This window comes from Chiroxiphia lanceolata, chromosome 10, assembly GCF_009829145.1.
Source record: "Chiroxiphia lanceolata isolate bChiLan1 chromosome 10, bChiLan1.pri, whole genome shotgun sequence".
Lineage (NCBI taxonomy): Eukaryota > Metazoa > Chordata > Aves > Passeriformes > Pipridae > Chiroxiphia > Chiroxiphia lanceolata.
Window position 1 is genome coordinate 11,334,937 of NC_045646.1, and position 27,637 is coordinate 11,362,573.

The 27,637-nt window shown below is 43.7% G+C and overlaps 1 protein-coding gene across 2 annotated transcripts in view; it reads left to right on the plus strand.

Moving 5' to 3' along the window:
• The window catches only part of TP63 (tumor protein p63), a 103,556-nt gene that overhangs the window by 40,632 nt on the left and 35,287 nt on the right, over positions 1-27,637 (plus strand). For both annotated transcript variants that reach the window (XM_032698176.1, XM_032698177.1), the window contains exon 4: positions 13,372-13,626. In XM_032698176.1, the coding sequence (XP_032554067.1) occupies positions 13,372-13,626 (255 nt within the window). The remainder of the gene's footprint in view (positions 1-13,371; positions 13,627-27,637) is intronic.

Sequence of the window (27,637 nt, forward strand, 5' to 3'; positions counted from 1 at the left end):
GGAGGGATGGGACCTCAGCAGTCTAAGGCTGTGGGTGTTGCCCAGAAGTAAGTGACTGTAACCTTTATGTGGGTGGAAAGAATGAAATGTGTACTTTATTACACAAAAATGAAACCTGATGACATTCGACCATCTGCACAGCTTTAACTGTGTATGACATGCAGTACCTGTGCAGAAATCAGGATAGTTTGACTGTGTGTCAAGTGTTGGTACTGCTCAGTAAGTCATGCTTTAGGGTTTGCACAGTCGTGCAATTACGCTAGACATCAGATTGGAAATTGCATCTCCATTTTACAATTTTCCATGCTCAAAAGAAGCATTAGTAAGCAGTATGAAATTAGGGACAGCTGATCTCAGTTTCTTGCTTCATTTGGCAAGAAACTAATACTAGGTATTTTCTAGAATGAAAAGTTATTCAGTGTGAGAGATGAAAAAGAGCTGCCATTGCAGCGCGGTCAGGACATTTTACATCTTGAACTGGTTGCAACTGATGATCCAACTTGTTTTCTGTAAGTTGGCCTTGATTGATACAGGATGAAAGTATCCATATATATATATCTCCATATTTTGTTCATGATTTTTCCTTGGGGAATAGAACTGTTGTTTTGACCGATTATTTTTATCAGTCTGATGGTTTGAATCTTTGACAATGTCGCCAGCACTAAATTTCTGATTTCTTCCAACATGAGCCCAGTTATGTTATTGCTTACCTTCTCAGGAGCTGTTTTTTTTTTTCTTTTTCCATGTCTTTTTTGATAATTAACTAATGGACTTAAGTGGAGTGAAATTTTGCCTTTCCCCTCCCCCCTCCCTGGGCACAGAGAAACAACAGAAAGGAACTTTTTCTCCCTTGTGTGTTTCAGCCCATCTGGTGGCAGCCTTTTGACTTGTGTTTGTCCAGTTATGCTTAGTGGAAGGGTTTATTCCCAGTTGTGGCTCTCTTTACTGTGAGACAGAAGCATCACTAGTTCTATGAAGAAGACATGGCTTCTGCAACAGGAAAGCTGTGGATGTGGGCTGTGAGAGGGTGTAAACCATTTGCTTTGCACTTTCTTTCCTCTGGAAGACGGTTATAACTAGTGGAGAAACTACTTATTTCATTATCGTGAAGGGCTGACTAAAAGTGGGTGTTGCCTGGCTCAAGGCAAATTTTAAATTCTATTTACAAAATGTTCCCACTGAAAAAAAAAAATCTGGAAACGCTTCAGAAAGGAGCTCTTGCACCGATGGATTTGTGCTAGACATTGTTAAACCCTGTTATTTTTCTGGCACTGCCTCCAACGCGTCTTGAGAATGTGCAGAGTAGGCAATAAAATGAATGCAACTCTTTTAAAGCAAGGTTGCATAAATCATCAGAAAGGAAAGGAGCTTCTCATACACTAACAGCAACACTCACTCCATCCTCTCCAGCAGGGAAGTGAGCTCGAGCTCTTTGTGCCACTTGGCCGGGATTAGTGTTAAGTCACTTTTGGTATCAAGTGGAATTAAGAGGAAAATAATTTCTCTCCAAGGTTGTTAAGGTTCAACTTTTTTTCCCCTGGATGTGTTTTCTAGATTCTTTGTATCTCAGTGCCACGATCGCCTTGCAGTCCCTTGTCAACTGTCCAAGGCCCTGATCTTTAGAGTGTTACGTGAGCCCAGCCATGGTTAGGCATGTGGGTGGGTCTCTCCAGGTGAATAAACTTGCTGTTCTTCAAAAACTTCCTGTTTTGTTTTGATTTCTTCACTTATAGTAGTAAATGATTTCTGAGGAAAATATTCCAGTCTTTAGTCTCCCAAACAGAGCTTCCCATCAGAGGAAGCTGTGCTGGGAGGAGAACCTGTAACTTTCAGATGGATTTAAGAGCTGCTTCCCAGTAGGAGCAGACCATGGTGTAAAGCCTCGGCAGAGCAGCCCAGAACAAGACTTTGCAAGTGATGATTTAGCTGTAAGCTGCTGAGAAGAAGGGCTCACCCCTACATTTCTCTGCACTATTTCTTACAAACCCACTGGCTCCTAGGGGCGAATCCCAGCTCTCTTCTGAAGAAGAGCCTATCAGAGGCTTTCCAGGGTTAGCTTAGCTGCTTGCAGCTACCTTGAGCAAGGAGCAAATAGAGCAAGATGACATTTAAGGTGATTGAGCTTCTACTTCTGTAAGGCTTCTAATATAAGGAGCAAACTCAGTGAGAAATTACTTTTCAGGAAGTTGTAGATAAGACACATGAAAGCTTCAGTTCCTTGGCCTTGGCAAAGTAAACTTGTATCCTCTTTGGGAACTTTAATCTAAACTTGATTGTATTTAACATTACTGACCATTGTTATCAGCAAAATGTGGGAGATGAGGGGGGTTTGGTGGTTTCTTTTTTGTTGTTGTTCCTTTTGGATTTTATTTTTTGATTTGTACTAGGTTTGAGCGATTGTGGAGTTGATCCAAGAACGCGCAATGATATCTTGTATTTCTGCAAATCCCCTGTCACTGCTCTTTCACCTGGAGTCTAAATGGTACAGCTAAAGGAGTAGTGTTTTAGCCAGGATGTGCGTGTCAGTATCTAGAATAGATGGCTCGAGGTGTGATGTATTTCTGGGCTTGTGCTCAGTTGTCCGCTCTGTTTGGAAGTGGACCCGAGTGGCAAGGCTGAGCACGTTTGAAAATTAATGCATTGATTGGAGCCCAGCAGCCTCTTGGGATCGATTCCAGAGTTTGGATCCGGATTAAACTTCCCCCTAAGGACTTTGGGAAGTGGTATACAAGGGGACCTGGTGAAATTTGAGATGAGTCCAACTTCCTCAAGATGGCAAGATGAGTGTTTTTACCAAGGGAAGAGAGTGGGAGGAAACGCCCAGTTTAGGGAGGGAAGGGGAAATATTTTATGGTGGGGTAGTGTCTGGGAATGAAAGAGATGGATTGTGTCTCGGCAGATATGAATCTTTCAGTTTTAATCCACATCTAGGAAGTAAATACAAAGAATCTTGCTGACTTCTGGGAATGGGGAGAGGGAGGAGGTGCAGTGCTGGGCTTTTCAGCTGTGCTGCTGAGGCAGAAATCCCTGTGCTGCAGAGCTGCAGTCCAGCTGCATAAGGGGATGATGCACAGAGCTGGAGCACAGTGCCTCAGGAGCGGAGGTGAACAGAACAATAGGAATAGGTGGATGCCAAAAAAAGTGTTGAGTCAGCGAGTGGATCTCTGCTGTATGGGAGATGGCTTCAAAGTGTTTAATCATTTTGCTTAGTTGTTTTGGGTTTTTTAGGTAATGTCATGATGTCTTTGGGCGTCACAAAAGTCTCTTTTTGGGGTGTGATTGCTCAAAGAACATAATAAAATTCTGACTGATTGCTCTGTAAAACTTGGATTCTGCAGGTTTGTCTTGGAGACTCAGTAACCTCTGCAAGCCTCTACTGTGATTTCTCATTGCTGCAGTTTTACTGTGCATTTCATCCATATCCTAGGAATTGGTTACATCAGGAGCACTGGTGGTGACTGTAAGGAAATAGATGAGTGAATTTCCCTCCACCCTCTTTTAGCAGCAGAAAAGTGTGCAAGAAGTTCTTAAAAAGGAAACGAGAACATACATTGGCTAGGTGTGATCTAATACTTTGCAAACAGGAAACTACTACTTGAATAGTAGGGTGGGAAAGCTGTTGAGAGGAGCCTTGGTCAGTCTGCTGTGTTGTGTGTCTGAAAGGAACCGTGAATGTTCAAGTTGGAGGGGTAGGGAGTTTAATGTGGTATTGAATGGAAATTAGTAGGTATGTTGCTACTCAAAAAATCTGGAAGAACCCCTTTCTGTCTTTTGGCCATTGAAATCACATGAATCAGGGTAACTGGGGGAGGGGAATAATGAGAAATTCCTTGCAGTTAGCTTAGCTAACTTGCTTATTGCAAGAAGCAACCAATAAAATTATGGCAGGTCTGTTTTAGCAGAGTATGTTTCTGTCTTTCTGTTAATGTGAGTGATTCCATAATGAACAATGAACCTGTCAACTTCTCACTTTGCATAGGGAAAGGTCTGTCCAGCTGAGTACCTCAGATGTTAATCTCTGAAGCTGTGCCTTGTATAAGTGACCATAGCACCATGTGTCCTGGTGTTTGCTGAAATCAGTAGTATAGGACAGGAGGGAAGTACTGAAAACTGGGTTTAGTTGCGCTGTTAAGATGTTAGGTCCCATACCAGAGAGCCTATTGGAAATCCTGTGTGTGCAGAATATGTGGCGAAGTGATTTAAATGTTGAAAATATTGGATACTAAATATTAAAATAAAAAATATTTCATTTATATTTAAATAAAAATGTAAAAATAAATATTAAATATTCCTCAATATTTAAATTGGGGAAAATATTCTTGAAGTTGGTAAAGCTGATGCAGTAAAGTTGCTGTGGAAGAAGCCCTGCCTTTGCATGCATGTTGTGTCTCTATACTCTCACACACACCCCCTCTCAAAGAGCAGCTTTTGGGTTTGTTGTATGCACAGCCTGGAATCTTTGGGAAAACACCATATAAAACTCCTGCTCACCTCTGAGTGGATTTCAGCAGTGATATGAAGCTGTTTCTGACATATACCACAGAGGCTGGGTGGTTAGAGGAGTCTCCTGCCTCTGTGTGTGTGTGTGTGCTGCTGTACTGAACCCCAGCAGATCCCTTGGGTGCAGGCAATGCCAGCTTGGTGCGGGTCAGGAGCTGCTTTAATATAAAAAGTAGTGTTGGAAGGCAAAGCCTTGCCTCCTTTTGTTCTCTGCAATTGGGATATAATCAGAATTTGGCAGCCAGTCCTCTTGACTCCCCCACTCAATCTTGAAAGCTTTTCAGTCTGCTGTTTGGTGTCGCAGGCTTTTGAGAGTATCATCCAGAAGTTTTCTTGCCTGATTTGGGCAGTTGAAATGGCCAAATACAATAGAAAATCCAGTAGATCTTTCCTTTAGTCTATAAGGACTGATGGTGCCGTGTAACCCTTTTCCTTTGCTTGCTCTAACATGTTTTAATTTGCCCTTTGCCCTCCTATAACTCTTCTTATGAATTCTTATATTCCGTAGTTGCACCATGCTTCAAAGAGTGGGCGTGGGGGGTTTATGTGTGTGGCTTCTTCTTTTCTTTTTTTTTTTCTTTTTGGTATGTGTTTAACTGCTTGACTTATTTAAATTGCAGATGATCTTAATTTCTTGTTCTGACTAAAATGCTACCTAGCTGGAGTATTTTAGCTTGGTGTCTGAAAGATCATGCATTTTGATTTTATTGAGCATTGTGATGAATTTGGGAACTAACTTCAACTCCTGGTGTTATTCTGACCCTGGTTATTCATTGTCCTTGTGCCCTTTGGCCATACTTTGGTGGTTACCGTGTCTGCAGCTTTTCACTGTGGATGACACATAGATATCCTGTCCAGCCTAACACTGCCCTCTCAACACAATAAAATGCTGCATGTCTGAAATGACTGATAACATCAATGGTTACCGTCCAGTAAAGAGTTCAAGATACAAGGCAGCTTTAATCAACTACTGGAGTTTTCCTCTCCAGCCCCTACTTCTCCTCTCCACTTCCCCATTTGTATTTTAATTGGTTCCTTTTATGTTTAAAGTTTTATTTTTTTTATCCAACTTTTCAACATTGTTGTACAAACTCAGAACCCAGGATTTCTGGGTACCTGGCCGAGCTGTGTCCCTACAGTTGTTCTCAGCCACTGAAATCAGGCGAAAAAAGCCTTGCTGAGATCTTGCAGTCTTTTTCTAGTTTTTCTGATGCTGGTCTTTGTCTTCATTATGTTTACATCTCTTGGGTGCATGATGGGGTGCTTTTGCAGTTCATCTGTAGTTTATAGCTCTTCAGATATTTGTTGGCATTGTGTTGTCCAGCTGGCCATAGGAGAATGTAGGAAACTCTTGGCCTCTCTTTCACTTTTTTAGGAAGCTGAGTTGTTTGGGTTATCAATTTGCTTTAAGATCATGGAGTTCTAATGTCTCATGATTTCATGCATTTCATAGAGATGATATAATATGATTTTCTTGGTTGTCTTTCCTCCTCTCTTTCTTGTTTGTGTTTTCATATTAAATTGCTGAGCACAAGCTCAGGATCAAGAAATGACTGCGTTGCAGGGGGGGTGGATCTTGGACTTTTCCTGTTCTAAACTGTCTGAATTTTCAAAATAAGTAAGCATTGCCTAGATACTCTAATGAAAGTGGTTTATGTTCATAAAAGAGGGGTTTTTTTATGTTTTAGGAAGACCTTATGGTCTAAATACCGTAAAATGATCTGACTTTCAGAAACCAAGTTGTTTTCCATGCAAGTAGAACTTTTTTTTAAAGCCTAATTCAGAATGTGTTGGTTTTTGGTTTTTTTTTAAGAGCCGAAAATGCTGCTCTAGGGAAGTCAGTGATATTATTTTCATATACATTAGAAGATATTTAGAAGTATGTACACAATAAGGATGTCCAGCCTTAATATTTGTGTAAAGTGGCATGCACTGTCATTCTGATAATCCTTGAATTAGACAAGGTCTTTTACTTGAACCTGTGGCAGGTGGTAGAAGTCAGGAATTACAGGCATTCCTGCTTTGGGCTGTGCTTGTTTTAAAAGGCACTCTGCTTCTGGCTGAAAAACACTTCTTACTGAGCTAAATGAATTAACCAAGGGGCAAAACTCAGAGTTTAGCTAAAAAGGAAAACAATTACAGATGGGGGGAACAAGATGACTCCAAAGCTTACAGCCCTTATGGGTGGACAGAAACTTGCCCTTGCATTGCTTTTCATTAATTTGTCTCATTCTCAAACTCCACGTATGCAGGTAGGTATTTGTAGGCTTAAACTTGAACATGAAGTTTAGCTGAGTTCAGCGGAACTGTGTCTTAGTGAGACACATGGTCTACAGCCTTACTGGGTATGACTCTTAAAACTCTGCTGCTTTTGTAAACCTAAAGGGTGTAGATGTGGCGTGACGTGCATACTGGAATGGCTCATCCCAGTGAAAAGCACACAGGCTTTTCTTCCTCCCCCCAGTATACAAGCCATACTGTTTTTCAAGTGTGATGGCACGTGTTTGCAAATTACTGATGTGCACTGATCTCCCCTGTTTTATGTATGTAGTGTGTTGGCCATAGGGCTGTTCGGTGACTGCTGCGAGGGAAAAGGTGCTCTTTAAGTGGGCAGAGCAGTGAAGTTTTTAAGCCTGTGCATCTGAACTTTAAACATAGTGGTGTGATTTCAGTTGGTCACTTAATGTTGAGGGCTTTTTGGTGGGGAGAGGGTAGTTGTTGGGGTTGGTTTTGTTTTGGTTTTTTTCTCCTCCCCAGATGGTTGAAATGAAGGACTGTTTTTCTTAGGCTTTCCTTATGTGTTTGGGTGGTGTTGGAAGCTGTCCAGGCAACTGCTGAGGTTATCTTACTACTTAACATGAAATACCTGTGCAGGAAAATTGTGTGTGTCACTCATGGGGTTTTGGTTTTTATTCCTCCTGGAAGAAGTATGTTTTTTTCTTTATTAGTCTTGAATTTAGTTTCTTAACATTACTGTGGTTTTATACATATTGCACAGCCCTGTAGATCTCAAACAGATTCCCTTCTAAATAATACAGGAGGTGGTATGCAGAAATATTTGTTCTCGCTGCTTAAGGATGGGACTGAGCTGAGGAGATGCTGTTTGGTTATGCTGCAGCAGGTCTCATAGCCATGATGGGAGTGACTGACTCCAGGGCCTTCCATGGACTCCATAACACTGGGAATCTGTTACACCATTAGGATGGGAAATAGCCTCCTCTCTTCCTGGAAAATGTAATGTCCCAACAGTAGGATTATTCAAATCAGATTTTGTTCTGTTATAGTGCCTGGGAACCTGTCTTGGTAACTGTTGATATCTTCAATTCAACCAAAGTTATCTACTCCCTCGCTCTTCACATTGAGTATATGGTGCACATTATCATTTTATCTGAGGGTTTCCGAGTCCTTGGTGTATTCAGATGAACAGTAGCTCTGGGGAAAAACCTCTTCAAAATAGACCCACAGGATTTGTGTTCATTTTAGAAGTGGAGCTGGAGGGAGTGCTGCCAAGCTGGTGTTGAAATGACTGTACACATCTTCCCCTTGTGGCTTGGAGGGGACCAGAGCAGCGTCCAAATTGAGTTTGTTCCTCGTAAAGAAATATTTTAGTCCTTCTCTCTCTCTCTTTTTTTTTTTTTTAATGAGAAAACAGGGTAAGCAAGGAAAATGAAATCACAGCTTTCATTGTGATGAGTGAGCTGTCTTGGCTTCAGCCCTGATCTTAGCTGAGGGCCATGGGTGGAGCCCTTTATTTCTTGGCACTGCTCTATAGTGGCACAAGCAGAGCACCTACATTGGGTATTGTATCAGCTGCCTTCTGAGCAACTGAGAGTCAGCAGTACGTTGGTTAATAACTGTGATAGAAGCACTTCGGTTTAGCTTAAGTGACTTATTTCCACCTACTAAAATCCTTTGCCAGGAAGGTTTGAAAACCTAGGTGGATTTCTCTTTCTGGGTATATTGAGGTGTGTGTCATCTGATTTGGATAGGCATCAAGCACTCTGGAAAACATTTATTCTGCCACTTTTAAGATAACTGTTCTCCAACAGGATTCTGAATATTTCCCTGGTCCAGCACTGAAATGTTGCTGTAAGTTGCTTCCTACTAAGTCCTGCAGTTGTTAGCCCTAGAGCATCACTGTGGTGCAGTTAAGGACAGAGCACCAAATTTGCAAAGTCCTGTGCAAATCTTTTTGTTGCTAATAACCGTGGTAGTTTATTAGTTTCATCATCTCATATCTTTGGAGAATAAGCGTGTTTTGCAAGGCTTTCTGAGTAGCTGGGCACTGTTCTTGAGCTGCACAGATCCAGTGGTAAAAATTTAAAATGCAGTCGGTAGGTGTGCACAATATAGATGCTTGTTCTTTTGGTGTTAGGGAGAAGGGTTTTGATGGGGTGGAGGTGTCCAGGTGTTCTACACCTGAAGATGAGAACTTTTCCTTTATTTTGTCAAGCGGAGAAACTTTCAGAACTCTCTCTGAAATGTTGGTAACTGGGTAGTTAATAGCTGATGCTGTATATTTTAGGGGATTTTTACTGTGGAAGTCCCCTTGAGAACTTTTCTTAACTTGCATTCGTTGCTTCCCTCATGCCCTCATACGGAGGTTTCTTTGCACATCTATCTCATAACCTTATTAATTAACACAGTAGGCTTAAAGCAGGCTGTGGCCAGAGAACCGGGGGTGGGTTCTTGCTGCAAGGCAGTATGAGAAGGGCCCCAGTTTGGGTGGGTTGGGGCATCTGCCCTCGCACACACCAGCTCTGCCGTGTGATGGAGCATTTGCATTGCCCTCTGGTGGCAAGTGCCCCGGAGCTGCTGGGGTCAGAGGAGAGGCTCTGCTTTACCTTGACCACTGTGTTCCCTGGGGAGACCCAGCCTCCCAGCAGCAGAACTGTGCTTAAACAGCTCTGCAGTTTTCAGTCTGGGTTTTCATTCAGCAGCCTCTCCAGTGCAACCGCATTTCTCCTAATCTAGAAGCATGAGTTAGCACAAAAACCTAAAAGTGAAGCTGATGGGATATAGGAAGCGAAACTGATAGTTCAAGATACATTATTGAAATGATGTTCAGAAATGCATGGTCTAATTATTTGCAGTTAAACTTGCCTGAAGGTTTTTGTAATGCTTTAGTGGTATTAATAGTTTCAGAAACTTGAATGGAGGGAACAAAATAGTGAAAAAGGCACTGAAAATTAGATAATCTGTTCTTTCATCTTTGCATGCAATTCTCTTCTTTCCACCAAATAGCTTTCTCTTTCTATCAGAATTTGGTGGTGGGGCTACATTCTGCAGTTGTTTAAAACAACCCCACAGCAAAACATGAGCTTGTGTTAAATTCTGGGCTACAAAATTGCCATGAATTAATTTCTGGATTAAATGCTGTTGTGTTTCTTTCTGTAAATGGTGAAAGGAAGCTATGTGTGCAAACACACGCCCTGTAGACCCCTCTTGGGGGGGCAATACCTTTCAGACTGAATCTGCAACCTCTTTTTGTTCTTGCCATCCCCAGCATTGCTGGGGCCAAGGGGCCTCATTGTGTTGGTGGGTGAATTCCTGCGTGTGCCTTTCCCGGGCCTTTTGCCCCTCTAATTGTCCTGTTGTCAGAAGGCGTGTGCCTCCCAAAGTCTTATCTGATTCCTCCAAAACCTTGCAAGCAGTTGAGATGTTGACCCCTTGAGCACAAACAACTCTCCCACCTGCCTTGGGGCATAGCTGCGAGACAGGGTTTAGTGCTGTGTGTGTGCAGACCAGCGGCTGGCTTTGTCACCGGGATGGAGCACCTGCCTGGGGAGGGGAACAAGGGGCTAGAGAAGGTGAAAGGCTGGTAGGACACAAAGCAAGAGAAGGGGAGTCCAACAGCTGCTTGTGTCAGCGTGAGGATAAGTGCAAGGAGATTAATAGTTATTTAAAGAGCAAATGGGGACACGGCATTCGGCTGTGGCATGTCAGTGTATAAATGCAGTGGAATGGCTGCTCTGCTGATAACATTTAGACAGATGGTCTCTGGACTGAAAGGAATGAAAAGGATCTTTGATTCTCGTAAGGATATCTTACATTTTAATGAAGCACTTATTTTATTATTTTTGTTTAATTGATGTCCAGGCAGCACCTTCAGCGTTTCCAGACTGTGCTGTCTTGTCAATGCTGACTGCCTGTTTGGTCATCTTTCTCCATCAGCTTAAGTTGCCCGGATTAGAGGGAATAGTTTTTAAGGGAAAGCTGAAACACTATTGTTTTGCTGTCTGTATGTCTGAGCTGGTTTAGGAGACTGTTTTCATCACAGCTGTCTTTTCATCATTTGCTGGTTAGGGAGTGTGTCTGATGGTAATCTCCATGAGAAATGAAACAACTGAGTGATGCTTCTGCATTTTTGAGAAGTCTTCAGGTCTTACTGAGGTATTCTGGGGTAGGAGGGCAGAGAGGGTTGGTTTTTGATTAAATGCAGAATTACTGAGCAGGTAAAAAACTGTTCCTGGTACAGTACATCAGCATTTTGGCTCTTTCTGTACAGAACTAGCCTCAAGGGAAAACATGTACCAAAAGTCCGTTAAATAGGTCTTGGTCGACTGAATAGCCTGCAGGAGATGAGACATAACTGTCATCTGTGTTGCCAAAGCTGCAATCTCCTTTTGGAGAAGGAGAACAAGTCTGGATCACTCATTCCCTTGTCAACTCTCTAGCATGCAATGAGTCCAATCGCAGATATTAGCTTTCCCATCTGACAGGGGTGCTGTTCATCTATAACATCCACACTGACACAGAGGGAGAAACTGAGGCAGGGAGGGCAAATGAGTAACCTGAGGCAAGACGGAGAGTCACTGGTTCACCCAGGATTAGGACTCAGTGTGTAATTGCTTTTATTACTCTGCTGCCTACAGGCCTCAGACAAAGCAGAGGCCCATTAAGTGCAGTGCTTTTACATGGTGAGGAGCAATCCCTGCCCTGCAGACCTTGCTGCCTGCAGTAGGCTGAGGGTGGAGGGGGAGGTGAGGTGCCTTGCCCAAGGACACAGTGTGTTGCTGACAGAGCAAGGGAGGGAGACAGCCCTCCCTTCTCTGTACAGCCCATCCCAGCTTCCAAAATAAAGTCCCCCGTGCTGTTCCCCACCAGACCTTCCCCTTCAAAGCCCAGCTCTTAGTTGCAAGCTGATCCATCTCTGGAAGGTCTCAAGTGCCTCGCTGAAGATCCCAGACGATCAGCCTCACCTTCAGTGTTTAATGAAAACCCCAGAAAATACCAGCCTCTTCCAGTGAAACAGAAACCTAAGGAAGAGCTACAATGGGAGGTTTAAATTTCTGTAATTCCTCCCCTTCTGGAAGAACAGCTGAGAGTGTAGAGTCTTTAGGTGTAGGGAGGACCCTTCATCCCTGCAAAGGGACCACCCTGTTTTCCTCTGTGGCTGAAATGACTGGTAAAGCTGGATGTTAAATGGCTTGTCTAAAGTCCTAGGAGAGCTCACCATACAGCTTGTGCCATTCCTCTTCAGGTCCTTAGAGGAGTGGTGTGCTGCTCAAAGCTTCAGTAAGGCTGCTGGGATTCCTAGTATTGGGAAAGCTTTTTGTTATGGGCCTCCTTGTGGTTGGTGCTGATTCAGTGAACCTTTGCTTTTTGGCTGATAAGAAGTTGTCTGGAAAAGGAGCAACTGTTGGAAAGATAGGGAAGTCATGAGCAGACTGGCTGAAATACTCGAAAATAGGTGAGCTTGATGGTTCTGGGTACGATTGAAGCTTTAAGATGTTGAGGGCCATGAGCTGTTTGGACCCTTGGACAAGCAGAGGAGCCTGGGTCCCCTCTGCTGTGTCAGCAGCTAACAGAACCAGGTGTCCTTATTGCTGCGTGTTCCTGGTTGAGCCCAGAGCTGTTGGGAATGGGTACCACAAACCTTTTGGATGCTGCTTGCCCTAAGCTGGGTGCAGTTAGTGCCCTTGGGACACAACAAGGATGAGACTGTGTACCTGACTGAACCCCATGTACTGCTTGCCTGCTGCCCTGTCACTGTGGCCAATGCCATGTCCTCTGGAGGATTAAAAATGCGTGGTAGTTGTGTAACTTTCTCCGTGATACTCTTCCAGCTTCCAACTGTTTGTAGTTCAGAATTTTAGAATTCTGTAGTGTAGATACACTTGTATTGATGGATTTTTCTCCAGCAGAACTTGTCTCCTGCTTTTTTGAACATCAGTAGTCTTTTAGTATTGCAACATTTTGTGGCAAAAAATTCCATGTTTATTTGTGGACTTTGTGAAGAATCGCTCTCTGTGTGTTTAAACCAAAGTTTTCCTCCAGATGTTTGCATGTTTGCCAACTCCTCTACTAAATGAACATGAAAATTTTGCATTTGCTTTTTTCCACGTCGCCTAGGAATTTATCCCCTTCTGTCATACTGAGTTCCACCTTTCTCCCCATTGTCACTGTGTAGCGGAATCAGATCCACAGGAAGAGGAATAGTGTTTATGTAGAACACGAGACTGTTGGAGATGATGTAGCCTTGTGCAAGTTAGAGCCAGTTCCACTGTAATGAAGCTGCTGATTTTTATCAGGTTGTAGCAGTACCTCCGAAAAGATCTGTCTGGGTGTTGCTAGACATAGCAAGCCTGTCTCCTTGTGATGGCTTGCTGCCGTGCGAATCACCTTCTGGTTGTGTGCAGGCTCTTTTCCCAGCTCTGCTGTTGATCCACTGTGTGACTGTGAGCAGCTTTACTTCTTTCTGTTTCAGTCACCGATGTAAAGAGGGGGATATCCCTTGCAAGTCTTGTACACATGTACGGTGGTGCTGAGATTATGCTGTGTACCCTGTCTTGTGAAGGCAATGCCTTGTCTAGCCAGCCTGTCCTAATGCTGCTTCTCTAACACTCCTGTGCCTCTCTTTGCCTCCAGCCGCAGTACACGAACCTGGGGCTCCTGAACAGCATGGACCAGCAGATCCAGAATGGCTCTTCCTCCACCAGCCCTTACAACACGGAGCATGCACAGAACAGCGTCACGGCCCCCTCTCCTTATGCCCAGCCCAGCTCGACTTTTGACGCTCTCTCGCCCTCCCCAGCCATCCCTTCCAACACAGACTACCCAGGACCTCACAGCTTTGATGTATCATTTCAACAGTCCAGCACAGCAAAGTCAGCAACATGGACGGTAAGGACACAGCAGCACTTTGCTCCTCACTGGCTTCAGTCCCCATGCCCTTAGTGACACTATTCATACAATACATATCAAGGCTTATGCAAGAACAAAGTGACCCAAGTCCTCTACAGAGTACGACGTGTCACACAGAAGGGAGAGATTTATCTTGGTTGCTCTGGGAGGGTGTGGTGGGAATTTAACCCTCAATAATATCATTAGATCCCAGGTGAATAAAATGCCTTGCAAAAAACTTGGTTACCTAAAGACCTTTTGGGTCTAGCAGGTATGCTGGAGTAAAACCTGGGATGGGCATTAGCATTGCTTCAGTACTTCCCTTGGCTTTCTTCAGCATCCGTAGGTTTGTGTGAGGTTCAGCATTCGGGGCCATGCCAGCAGGATGGAAGTGGTGCTCCTTGCTCAGACCCATGCAGTGTGAGGCTTTCTCTTTTTCTGTGTCTTCCTCTTGCAGCTGGTGTGGGAACCCCACTGTCACCAGCTTGGGTTAGCCCTGTGTCGGGTTTCTTTTAAGAGGGAGGGGTTGTTTTATTGTGGGGTTTTTGTTGTTGATTTGTTGTTTTGGTTTGTTTTGTTCAACACTTTGATCTTGCTGTCAGAATATTACCTTTCTTATTAAAAAAATGTGGAAGCTTGAAACCTGAAGCCCAGCTCTTGATTTTTGGTGGTGCTGGCTTGATTGTTCAAGCTGTAGAGACTTCGTAGCCCAGGACACAGCACTGCAGGAGCTGTAAGTCCAGCTGTTGTGGTTTAGGGCTCTAAGAGCAGAGATGTTTACAGTGGAGAGTATTGCTGCCTTCAAGATGTTCAATATTTGCCTTCGTCTCCTGCAGGCACTTGGAGTAGGTGCAGCAAATAATGTCCTACCCCACGCTACCCAAATAAAAGCAAGGACTTGATTTTATTTTTTTTAAGCAAAAAGATCAACTTTTTACCAAAAGCTAAGAGCATTAAAATAGCATGTGCTTTTCTTTTTTCTATTTTCCTTTTTAATTGGAGGAACTACTTTAATCTCAGATTTAAATACAGTCTAGCTGCAAATGCAACTAAAAAAGAAACTCCCAGCCACTGCTGCCAACAATGCAGCAGAGCCCTTGCACTCCACTCTGGAAAAAGATGCCACATAACAATAGATCACTGTAAGTTTGCATCCTATATGTTTTAAAAGCCTTTTCTGGTAAAATTTGTCTAGAACTGATATTAAGAACTTAGTTCAGAAAATTGTGTTAAATTAGGTTAAAATGTGATAGGTCTAGTCACAACCGAATTTTTCATTTGTTTATGTATAAATGGTGAGGTATTTTTAAGGTTGAGGTTGAAATTGTATTTTTTACTCATCTGCATGAGGAGTGATGCCCTGCTGCATCCATGTTTCTCCTATGGCACTATACACAATATTTATTTTCACTTCCCTTTAGGTGAGGAAACTGTGGGTCAGTTCTATTTTGCATTTCTCAGGGCAAAAAAGTGCTGGCTTGGATTTTTGCAAGCTGCTCTGGAGAGGGTCCTTTGAAGGAGCTATGAAAAGACGTTCTCTTTTGATACATATGGTACAAAGAATTATCTAATGCAGCTACAAGGAACCAGAGTGTTTGATGCTGCTCTTTCAACTATGAAAAGCAGTCTTTTGAAATGAGACTTGAACGTATGTAGTAGGCTGTTCCAGCAGAGATGGAGAGAGAGCTACTAGCAAGCTTAGAGTTAAGCAAGCGCTTGAGATATTTCACCTTAGTGGTAGTGGATTTCTGGGATAGCAGTGAAGGCTGAGTTTTAGTGTGGATGTGGGTAGTGGTCAAAGATCAGATTACATGCTGACTTTAAAAATAAATAAAATTAGTATTTGGTGACTGTAGTCATCAAATGTGTGCAGCCTGAGGCAAGACACGTTTAGCCTCCCCTCCTTTACCTTTGCCTTGATGTAGACCACACTGCCAACAGATGAAGGTGTGTTTCCTATATATGTTGCAGTCTGTCTGGGTATAAATCTACGTATTTTACTAAAGAAATGGGCTCCTGAACAGCTCTGTGATCAGGAGGGAGGCAGTGTGGTCCAGGTGTCCCTGCTCTGAGCCAAGTGACCCAGATTTAGCTGCTCGTGCAGGAGCTGGCACTGTGCTGTATGTTGGCAGTGAATTATGACAGTCCTGTGGTGGTGGCTGGGGACCTTCAATCAATATGCCTTTCACAGCAGAGCATCTTTCCATCTTCAGAGCTCTGCCCTTCTGCTAATTAATCCACCAACTCATTTCACATGAGCTCTTGAGCAGTTGGTAATATGTGTTCGACAGCTTTATCAGTGGGGTGGGTGGGGAAGGACGTGAAGGCTCTCCTTCCCACTGTCGTCCTGAGAAGTGTGGAAACACGCATGAAATGTTGATGAAAGGAGGAGTGATTGCCCCATCCTCCCAGCAGGAGCAAGTTCTTGGAGTTGCTCATCCCCCCCCTCCATGTGACTTCATACACTTTGATTAATGCCTGTCATCTTTTTTTTAATGATGGATTAGGAACTTACCCAACTGGAAGAGTTTCTTCCACTGAAGTGACCTATTAAAAGTTTAATTACTTGATGGCCCCACCCTTACTAAGAGTCCAAAACTTGAAAGCCTCGTTTCTGAGTTCTTTTTTTTTTTTTTTACTCCCCTCTTGCAGTTCTCCAGGGTAACAGTATTGTAAGGAAATCCACTGTACCACACTTTCCCCTGTTTGGGAGTGGATGAGCCAGACTGACCCACCTTGCCCTGCTGGGAAGGCTCAGTGGTGACTGGCAGGGGATCTGCTGTCCTGTGTGACAGCTCACTTCACCAGGGCTCCTCCGAGCTTCTGGGCTGAGTCATGTCAGATCAGGTCATGGGAATGAAGGTTGTGGGCTTGGTAAGAGGAATGGGTTAGTTCTCCAAAAAGGAAGAGCTGCTTTCATGGAATGATTAGAGACCTGTGAAGATGCTTCAGATTTCTAAGCCACTTGGTGCATTTAGATCCCAATTTGTGTGCTTTGGAGGCAATAATTGGAATCATGTGTGGATCCCAAGGTTACTTTTGTTGGAGGTGGGGGAAAGGAGAGAGAGAGTACTTGCTGAGTACCTAAATGCCATGTGTCTGAAAATATCCCTGGCCTGGAATAACTTTTTCTCCTAAAACTTATTTGTTTTGTTTTTTCCTCTCTAAATTCTGCGAACTCTTTCTGTGAGGGAGGTTTATTGTCCCTAGACAGTGGACACCCCTTACAAAATCAGCAGTATTTGTACAGTGTAGGCTGGAAGGGAGAGGAGTGTAACAGCTTCTCTGCTCAGGTTTGTGATGGGTTCCTAATTAAAGGGGGAAAAAAAGAGACCAAAATTACAAAGAGAAGCACTGGCTGATGCTAGGTGAGAAGGTGATTCCGTATGTACGAGCAGTTCACTGTGAAAATATTACAAATTTTTTCTCTGAAGCCCTTCATGACCTTAAGTAGGAATTCCAGTAAAACGTGCTGTCTAATCAGGTTAGCTCTTCATTTGTATGCAATGTTGATCTAATTAATGATGACAAATTGAGATTGGATTGCAGAGGACTTCATAAGCATCCTTGATTATTTTTTTTAATTAATGACCTCAGAATGCAAGTAAGAATATAAGCAAGTTAATCAGTCTTTTCAGAAGGAAAATCTTTAACAATTGAAACTCTACTGAAGTGTTTAAAAACAAAAGCCTTTATAGTCTAAATTGGACAAAGTTTCTCTTGTGCATACTCATACAATAAAACCTTTTTGAAAACCATGCTGCAAAGGAAAAAGCAGTTATTGTTTGTAATGCTGAGATGAAGAGTAGGTTGTTGAGGTTGAATGAGAAGCCCTCTGAACTGGGTTAAGTAAGAACTTAAGCAGAATAGTATGTCATTTATTGTGGGAGAATTCTCATATGCCCATGCATTGCAGTGTCTCCTCCTGTTTCTGCAGCAGAAGAAAGCAAGGCGTTTCAAAAGTTTGTCACCTCACATTTTTTTGTTCGTGGAAGTTGTGTGCAGACCTTCCCCACCCACTCTGAGTGCAAATAAATAAATAAACAACTGCACTCCCTTTTCCCTCTAAAAAAATATTTGGCAATCACCTGTCACTAGCAGAACCTGCTACATGGGGAAAAACATGATTGCAGTAGGAAAGTAAAAATTAAAATTGTATGTCAGGGTAAGTAAAAGTTAACATTACTGCCAAATGCAAGCTATCAAAAAATGAATCTGATCCGCCCATCCCCAAAAGCAAGATACCACCTTATAAGTCATGAGACTCTTTTTAAAAGACAAACAGGTTCTTCTAACTCTTCCCCAGGTTTCTGAGCCTTCAGGGTGCATCTGCTAAATATTTTAAAACTTTTCTTGGTAGTCACGAGAAGGCAGAAATTGCTTTAAGTTTTTAAATGAAAACTGAAATTTATTTGCAAATTTTTGATTCAGCTGAAGAAAGACACCCAACCCTGCAAGACTTGCATAATTCAGGTGTTGGCAATACCTGAGTTTAGCAGTTTATTCTCATGGCCTGCAGTAGGTTGGAGCTGAGCTAGGTTGGTCCTTGTAGGGTTTATTATGAAACATGGAGCTCTCCAAAGCTGCAATCCCTGTTCCAGGCAGGCTCACTGGTTTTCCTGTTCTCTGTAAACTCAGCTGTACCTACAACCATCAGAAAATGCTCAGATTCCAAACTTTTCTTTGCTAGCAAAACTGGATAATAATCTCTGCAGCATGCATGAAAGCAAGTAAATGGATTGTGCCAATTGGGCTTGATGGATTTCGAAAAGCTGCTTTTTAAGGAAGCTGAAAGGAATGCACTTAAATTAGTCCACACGAGCAATAACAGGTTTCTGTGGTTGAGAGAACAGATTCCTTGGCTGGTCTATCTCAGTAGTTTTATTTCAGATTGGCTCATTGCATTTTTATTTTAAATACATTCTGTGTCCTTATCCACCTAGTAAAATTGGGAAATTTTTTGCCAGTCTCTATAAAATGAACTAGAGGACTGTGCACAAGCACAGTGAAGCGGTGAAGGGGCAATTAGGTGTGTACATTGCCTTGACTCAGCAGTTCCTAATTATGTGTTGAGTGTTCTCTTAAATAATTTGTTCAAATAGTGCATCATTTCAGTAACACTGGTAATGTCCAATATGTCCTGACTACTGATAATCTCTTAGTATCTCACATGAAGACTTTTTCTAAAGGCTGGTGACTCTCCTGATGAACATAGAGGTGGGGCTGTGCCAAGTGTTCCTGCAAAATCTTAGCCTTGGTGCTGTGTTGGTCAGTGCAATTTGAGCTTTTCAGTTTCACCCTTTAACATTGCATTTAAAGCTGTCAGGAGAAAAGGGAGTGGAAGTGGCCTTGTTATAGGCTTTTGGATTTTCTTGTCCTCAGGGGCTCTTAGTCAGCAAAAATATAGGATTTGGCTGTTTGTACAGGGCAGGTGAGAAGGGTCTTTGTAAGAAGCTCATTTGTGCAGTGGGTTTACAGACCTCCATGAGCACTCAAATTGGTCACCTGCTGGCCACTCTGATAAGAAATGTAGGCTTTCTCTTCAGCCCAGCTGGTTGTCCAGCAAAGTTAATTTCACTGGTGATAAACCCCCACTTGTTACAGCAGGAGTGAGAAAGGGAAAAGATGCTGTAATCCAAAGGGAGAGAGGCAATCTTCAAGGAGAAGGCAGTGGAGAAGGAGATGGGATTGCAGCCTTTGGATGCAGACACTGCAGGCTGTGAGAGCTGATGCAATGGTGTGAGCTGAGGGCTTGGCTCCTCACCCATCCCGGCGAATCAGGAGCAGGAGCGCTGCTGTATTTGGGCATTTGTCTCAGGTGAGAAGTGGTTCAGATTTGGCTTCCTTTAGCTCTCAGCAGCTGTGCCTGTCTCAAGAGGCTGTTTCCAGCGTGTGTGGGCTCTTGGCACAGGGCAGGTGGGGAGGCAGGGCACGTCTCAATTGCCACCGTCGCTCTTGTGCAGGAAGAGGTGGTGATCCTGTTTTCCTGCTTGAAGAGCTTCTGAGGTGTGTTTCCCTCAGTGTGACATTACAGGGCCTTACAGCAAGACTGTTGAGGCATATGTAACTTGTCCTAGGTCATCTACCTGGAAAGAGAGGAGCCGGGCTTGTTGTCTTTGAAGGAAGTGCCTTTCTCACGGCAGGGAGGTGTTTTCAAGCTCACAAAGCTGAGAAGAACCAGTTCAGCTGTGAGAACCAGCCAGGAGGGGCCTGCTGGCTTCTGTTTGGGTTTTTATGCTTGAGTGAAATGAGATCTGAGTGCATTAGGTTCCCTTTAGAATGTAATTGTGCTTTTTCCCCGTAATATCTTTGTCATGTATATTTTGGTGTTATTACTTGTTACCTTCTTCTGTTACTCCTTACAAGCAGCTGTACAGATCTGTGTAGTAGTTTCTGGAAAATGTCTTGTGATGTGAGCTGTCTTGCTTTTCTTCTTTTTCATTTTTGTGTCCCTGATTGTTTTGTAAGTCCTACCAAGGCAGTATTGCCTCCCTGTATGAACTGGAGTTTTGCAATATGCTCTCTAATAGACCAGTGCCCTCCGTGATGACAGAGCTGCACTGTGGTGCAAGACTGCTCTGTGAGGGACAGTCTGTACCCTACACATCTGGTGATGCCCAGGAAGGATGAGAAGGGAAGTTATTTTATTACTCTATGAATTGGTATCTAGCAGCACTGGGAACTGAAAATTTGGGTTTCCTACTTTGAGTATGTTCTCTCAAACAGCACAGTCGGTGTGGGGCACCCAGCATGCCTGACCTGCTGAGAGAAAGGAGGCATCAGATGTCATGAATGTCCTTTTCTCTCAGCTAGGATTTAGCCTCTTAGTTGCAATGTTTGTGGCTGATTCTCTCCCACTGTAACAGGAGATGAGTTAGAGCTCATTACAAGTGTCCCTGATCTGAAAGTGAAAAACCATGAGACATTAGAACATAGGAGGATGGAGAAACGATGGGGAGGGGTTGTGTCCCCCACAGGGGCAGAAAATCCCTCTGCTGATTTGTACAAGCAGTTTCTAGGTGTATTGGCATCACAATTTTTTTTCCAGAAAATTTATTATAAGGTTTTAGCTATTTTTAAAGGAAAATTCAGAGGGGAAAAAAGTAAGTGCAAGAAACTTTTTTTGGTTCCTAAAGAGATTTTTATTTTTTTTTGCCTATATGGAGAGGAAAAAGTGTTAATTAAATATAATTTTCATCAATGCAACTTGCACAAAAAAAGCCCCACCTACTTTCATGAGAAAGGAATAAAGAGAATCATAATCCTGGATTAGGTATCTTTCACTACACATATATAAAAACAACACCGTGTGAAAAGGGGGAAAATATATATGTGTACATACACACACCAAACATACCAATGTGCCTCCAGCAGTATTACCAAAGGAATTAACTTTACAAGAAACAGCCACAGCCTGGAAAGAAGCCATTTTTCAAATAAAAGTTGAATGAGACTTGTGGTTTCTGAGAACTATGAGAAGGAAGGGTTAAAAAAACATTTACAGATAAGAATAGCTGATGTTGGGAGATGAGTGAACATCTTTAAGTAGGGGAGGGTCACTATTTAAATCAGCTTTTTTTTTTTTTCCCTCCTCTGAGCTAAAAATTGGCTTCTACTAAGAACAGCGTGTAGGATTAATGTAGTACTTTAAATCTTCAAAGTGCTGCACAAACATTACTTCCCTAATCAGCAAACACCTTTGCTTGGTAGGCAAATCAGGAGTGGAGTCGCCATTTTAGAGAAGGGAAACCAAAGCGCCCGAAGTGCCAAAGTTTCTGAAACAGTAGTTTTTTGGAGTGGATTTTTTCCCCCCTTTATATTTCTTTTTTTTTTTTTTTTTTTCTTTTTTGATGCTTCAGGTTTATTGTAGTATTCAGCATGGGGACTGCCTCTGGGCTGGCTTGTAAAAGCTGCTGAGCTCTCCTGGATTTCACAAGTGCTAAAGCATGTAAAGCAATCCTCAGAGCTCAAAGAGGCATCAGCAGAGTTGCCTCCTTACCTTTCCAAAGGTCACGGCACACTATCCCAAAAGGGAGGCAGCGGCTCCAGGGCAAGAAGGGTTTCCTAATAGCTGACGATTTCCCCCGTAGCATTGATCTGTTTAAGTTAAAATGCATCAACTGAGCACTGTTACAAGCTATTTCAACCCTACAACAAAAAAAGGTCGTGCTAAAACTATTTAAGTGGCTGTTTTAATATGTTATTTTTGGGTAAAGTATTTCAGGTGGGCTGGTGCAAGAGCTATTGCTCACTTTGTAGACAAAGACTGCCCTTGGAGATGATCGTTCCTTTCTTTAGGTCAGCTGAAATATCACATTTGTCATAGATATTATGTCCCTGCCAACTCGATACAGAGCACACAGTGCTTTGGCAGTGTGCTGAGGCAGCATAATTCTGTGTGTTGCATTGGTGGTGCTCCGTGTGCTGAGGGCTTAGCTCCAGTGCTTGGCAGACCATGTAGTGTGAAGAAATTCCTACTTTGTTTTAAAAAGAAGTATCCTGGGTAGGGGATGCCTTCTGTATAGAAAGAGCATGAACTTTATTATGCAATGGAAGTCTTTTCATGAGGTTTTGCTGTGTGCAGGTGTGTCAGATTTGTTATTGTAAACACAGCAGGATAGCTACCCTAGTAAGAGCTTAGATCCTCTTGCAAATAGACCTGAGTATTGATACAAACTTTACCATTTCCAGTTGTTAAAGATAACACTTAAACATTGGAACAAAAGTTGGTGGAGCCGCAGAAGGAGAGTACTACTTCTTCCTCATTTTGGGGGGGTTTTTTAAGATGTATTCTATGAGAGTGGGGCTTTTTGAGGAGAGTAAAATATTACTTGTTTGATAAGAAGGAGTGTTTTATGATCTGCTGATACCCGTAAGCTGCTGAAATTCATCTAAATTCAGCTTTATGGAAAGTTGAAAAATGTGCTATAGGAAACACAGGAAAACAGCACTTAAAGGCTGACCTGGCTTTCCTAAATGCATGAGACAGGACTTGGGTCTAAATTTTGTGGCTCTGTTGTTTTCCCCATTAGCCATGATGGCTATACTGCCTTGGGGCTTTCCTCCCTGCATGTTTTGTGCCCTGGGGTGCACCACACTCTCCTCCTGGGGAGAGAAGCCACCCTGCCTGGAGATGCCCTGCTCGGGAGCAGCAGATTTGGCTCCCAGCCCAGCCTCGGAGCTGCTGCTGCACTGTGATTTAGATGTAATCTGGGTAACATTGTGCAAGTTATTCCCTCTGCCTCTGCTCCCTCTCTTCCCCCTTTCTACATACTTACCCTCAAATCTGGAACCGTGTCACAAAGATCCTGTGTTGTAAAATGCTTGGACCCCTCATGTGCAATGCCTGAGGGGGATGTCTGGACACTGCTGTTTGCTGTGTGTACCTTATCAGTAGCCTTGGCTTTCAGGCCTCTTATTTTGAATTAGTTACAGGACATTAGAGTCTTTCTACAAACTAACTTTTGAGGCAACCGAAATGTATCTCCAGGCTAAAACTTGAAGCCCAAGTGCCTCCTGGGTTATTGCTTCCCCCGTTTGAGATCTCGAGCTTTACTAGCATTGGTCCTACCAGGTGTGAAAATTACTGACCCAGCAGCCATCTGGGGGCTGTGGGAATAAGGATAGCCTCTTCCTGTTACATAGGCAGAGCACAGTGCTGTACCAGCTGCTGTATTAGCTGTGGTGCCAAGCCCTGATGAACTCACCCTGCCACTTGTCGGGTCTTATTAGCTCAAGTGTGTGAACTGTGGCAGGGACCTGACTGGCTTCTGACCTTGCAATGGGAGCAGAGTGAGCCCAGGCTTGCTATTAAACCTGCATCCAGAGCTCCTTGGACCCCCCCTTAAAATGCAGGGCTAGAAGAGATTCCCATGAGGAAGGGATGGGAACGGTGCCACTGGGCTTGGTGCCCAACCTGAAGGGTGTTTGCAGAGCCGGCAGCGGGGCGGGCAGAGCTCCCGCTCTGTCTGCATTTGAGCATCAGCATTGCCATGGGTGGGAGAGAAAAAGTGTTCCCATGAGATGTTTGTCCAGTGTCTGAGCACTGAATGATCCCTCTTCATTAATCAACAGGGTGGTGGCTGGTTTTGCAATGATTTCCTTGTCTCCCATCTCTTCTCCTGCAAACCTCTCGTACAACTCATTCTTAGTCATTTTCTTTTTTTTTGACCCATCCTTGGTGAGTTCTTGTAGATGTATGAGCAAAGTGGACTTTAACAGAAAAGAGCCTGTGCATTTCTAGACATTGTACTAAAACCTCTTACAGTATTGGCACTTAAAAGGAAGTGGTGAGGCCCCTAGGAACATCTTCAGAAGAGTTACCATTAGTTATGTAAGGTTTGACAAAGACAAAGCATGTGGACTGATTGCTTTACAATCAGTTTCTGTAAGGAATTCATAAATTTGACCTTTATTTGGCATTCCCTTTGTGTGCTGACTTCTCTGATGAGTCATTTTTGCCCATTTCCTTTGCCATGCCTCTCAAAGGGACTGCAGAGGTTGGAGTCTGTCTTTCTGGGCTTGTTTTTCAGCAGACTGATCTGTGCAAGATAAAGATGGGGAGAACTGGGTTGCTCTGGTGCTGCTGGCATTCAGAGGGAGCACTGCAGCATGGTCCCTGGCCAACAGGAAGAACAGCTACATGGGCAAGACAAGTTCCAGGATGATTTTGCAGGGACACGTGCTGGAAGAAAACCATTTCCATGCTGCACGCCTTGATGTCGAGAGCACAAAACCTCTCTGATGCTGTTAGTCACTCTGCTGATCCCAATCTGTTTAATGAGGCTATTTTGTTTCAATGCACTGATATTCTGATGCGTGTTGTGCAGCTTATTTCAGGGAAGCTTCCAAAACATAAACTTATGAGATCTTCCTCTGAAGTGAGATGGCTTGGTAGCATTTTAAGTGTTGATAAATCACCTGTCCAGGATTGACTCTGTTGGTTAGTGGTTGGGAATGACTCACTTGCGACCGCTTCCCTCTCCACCACACAGGTCTGAGCTGTTGCCAACCACCCCCTTGCCTCTGAAAGTCCATCTCCTGGGGTGCACCTTACCCTGGACCCCCCGGGTGGCACTGTGTCTGCAGTGTGACCCCAGTGTAACCTGCTCGCTGGGGAAGTCAGCATTTCTCTGCTCCCGGGAGGAGCAGAGCTGAGCGTGCAGGCAGGTGCTGACTGCCAGAGTGGGGTGGTGCAGGATGACCAGGCATTTCTGTGTGCTGGGGGCTCTCTGGCTCTGGGCAGCTTACTGCCTCCAGCCTGCCTGGCATGGCCGAGCAAGAGTGTAGCAGTTCATTCGGCTTTTTTTAATGTTGGTTTGTTATTTTGTTGTTTGGGTTTTTTTTTCCTTTTTCCACTGGCCATACCAATCTGATTACACCTTCAAGGGATCATCTGCCCCTAAAGCTTAATTAAGGAACTCTTGTCTGACTCGTCACTGACTCACCTGCCACTGTATGAGCTCATGTCTGACTTGTCCTAGGAAGATAGTGAAATATGTCAGGCTTCTCTGAAATATAGCAGTTTTTTGTTTTATTGCATCCCTGACATTGCTGTTGGCTCCTGCAGAGGTGAACAGAAAGATGACTGCCCTAGCTTGGTTACTTTTATCTAAACTTAGTCGCTTGCCTCTTTGTGCCTTGAAAAACCAGACGGGGTTTTGCTTGCACAGCTGTAGGTATGTTAGAGTTAATAAAGAAAAAATATTAAAAATTAAATAACCTTTGAGTTTTGGCTTCAGGCAAAGTAGGTGAAATGATGTGTTTTGGAGATGAATGCTCTTGCAGGAGGCAAGATGTAGCTTGCAGGAGAACATCTGCAACCAATCCATTCTGTATGAGATGGGGCCAAGACTTGTTTGTATCTCAGTACCTGTTCAAACATGTTATAGCACAGCAAAAAAGAGGTTTTGAATGCATTGAGGAAGGGTGGGTAAGAAGGGAAAGAGACATCAAGCTGAATGTTTGCTTAATAGCTTTGATTTCTTCATTAAACTTTTAAGCGCTTTAATAATTTGATTAGCTGCTTTCAGAGAACTGTAGGGGGTTTTTATTACATTTTTTTTTCTTTCTTAAAACAGAAAAACTCTACTCATCTTGGTGCTGTGAGATGAGCTTGCTTTCTGGCCCGGAGCAAATCTGCTGTTTGCTACTTCTTTGTACCCTCCCTGAGGACTGCCGGTGGAAGGATGTTCTGTAATTCATTGATCAAAGACAGTGCAGAGACTCAGTTACCAGGCTGGCTACCTGGACCCCAGAATGCAGCTTCCCAGTCAAATGCCCCTTGCCAGCTACTCCTATCCTCGTTTTTCTGTAGGAACTGAAGGTAGCATGAACATCTTGCAACTGCAGCTTGCAGAGCTCCTTCGCCTGCCTTTAATTGCACACTTGAAATGCCTCTTTCTCAAGGCCTGTGGCAGCACAGAACAGTTACATGACTCAGGAGCAGCTGAAGTGGTGACGCTGGCAATAGAGGTTATCCTGCTGAGGTTCTCATATTATCCCACTGATGTTTCTTATACTGACCTCTGTGGCTTTAGTTTTTTTGTAAGACGACCCCTGAGATGCACATGCAGCTGTATTATTGGTTTGCATGTGTAACTAATGTGAATTTTGAAGGTGCAGACTGTGTATGACTGGGATCTGTTGTCATTGGAGTGTAGCAACTGTTACTTGGATCTTTTTCGTTGTCTTGTGGGCTGGATTCCTTCCTGGGGAGCTGAGGGGAACTGATTTGGGTTGAGTAAGGTGGACAGTGTGAACACAGTAGCTCTAAAATCCTACCAGAGGAAAGGGGCATATATTCCAAATGCTCTGTCCTGTGTAGAGAGGGGGTAGTAATACTACCTGGGTAGTGCTTAAAACCAGCAGACTGCTTTTTTTGTTCCTCCCCTTTTCTCAAACCAAATCCTGCTGTGACTTTGCCAAAAGTGCTTTTGCAAGCGAGGCATTCCTGGTCATGTGCTGATCTTCATCAAGTCCTCAACAGGGAAGCAAATTAAAGAAATGCAAGATGCACAAATGCCTGTCCTCTGCCTTTGATGTAGACAGGGCTCTTCCACTCTACATTTGCTCATCAGAGGGATGTTCTTCTTACTGCTGTGCCTTCATGCCTTTGTCAAGTCCCTGGTGACTCCTGGTGCTGCTGTTCACCTGTGTTCCCTGGCTGGCTACCAGGAAGGCCTCCTACAGCTTGTCCACACTTGGCAGGTAGACACACATGCTAGGGATGGCCTTAGGCTCTGTGCAACGTTGTGTGGACTCGCAGCCTGTGCCTAGAAAGAGATCTGCTGTGTCTGTGTGGTGCTGCAGCAATGGGCAGGGTTCACTGTCTCTGGCATATTGCGGCTGGAATGTGATGGGTTTGGAGCTGTGGAGAAATGGCTTGGCCATGCCTGAACTCCTTTTTCCTGCATGTCAGACACTGGGTTAGCATGTGGCCAGCCAGCACTCCCTGTAGCTGCACTATGGCCATGCCTTGAGCAGGAGCACTGTTTGCTTTTGCCTTGCTCTGCAAGAAGTATCCTGACCTGGAGAGGCAGTCAGGGCTGTGTTCAGATGCAGATTATAGCTCACTCCCCCATGCTTAGGGCTTCAGACAAGGAATTTAGATAGCTCTCTTGTCCTTCCTTAAGTTTGTTTTGCTGGACTGCATGAAGAGCCTGATGTGTATTTCAAGCTGCCAAAATGGGTCTCTGTCCTGATGCACTGGTGTCTTGTGCAGTCTTCTTCCTTCAGATCTGGGTTGCCATGACACTTCTGAGAAATAGCAGAGCTCATCTCTGGAGAACTTTTCTTTTGGGGAGAGTTTCCAAAATGGTTGACTGACTGGGGTTTTGTTTCCTTGCTTAGGAGCTTCCATCCCAAAATCACTGAGGAAGGTGGCTGAAGCCACTAATGATACCTTCTTACTCAAGCATTGGCTTAATGCTCCAGCTTTATCCCTCATCTGTGCAAACATTGTCTTGTCTCCCAAAACCTCTCTTTGCTCTTTCTCTGAGTTGGGTGATAT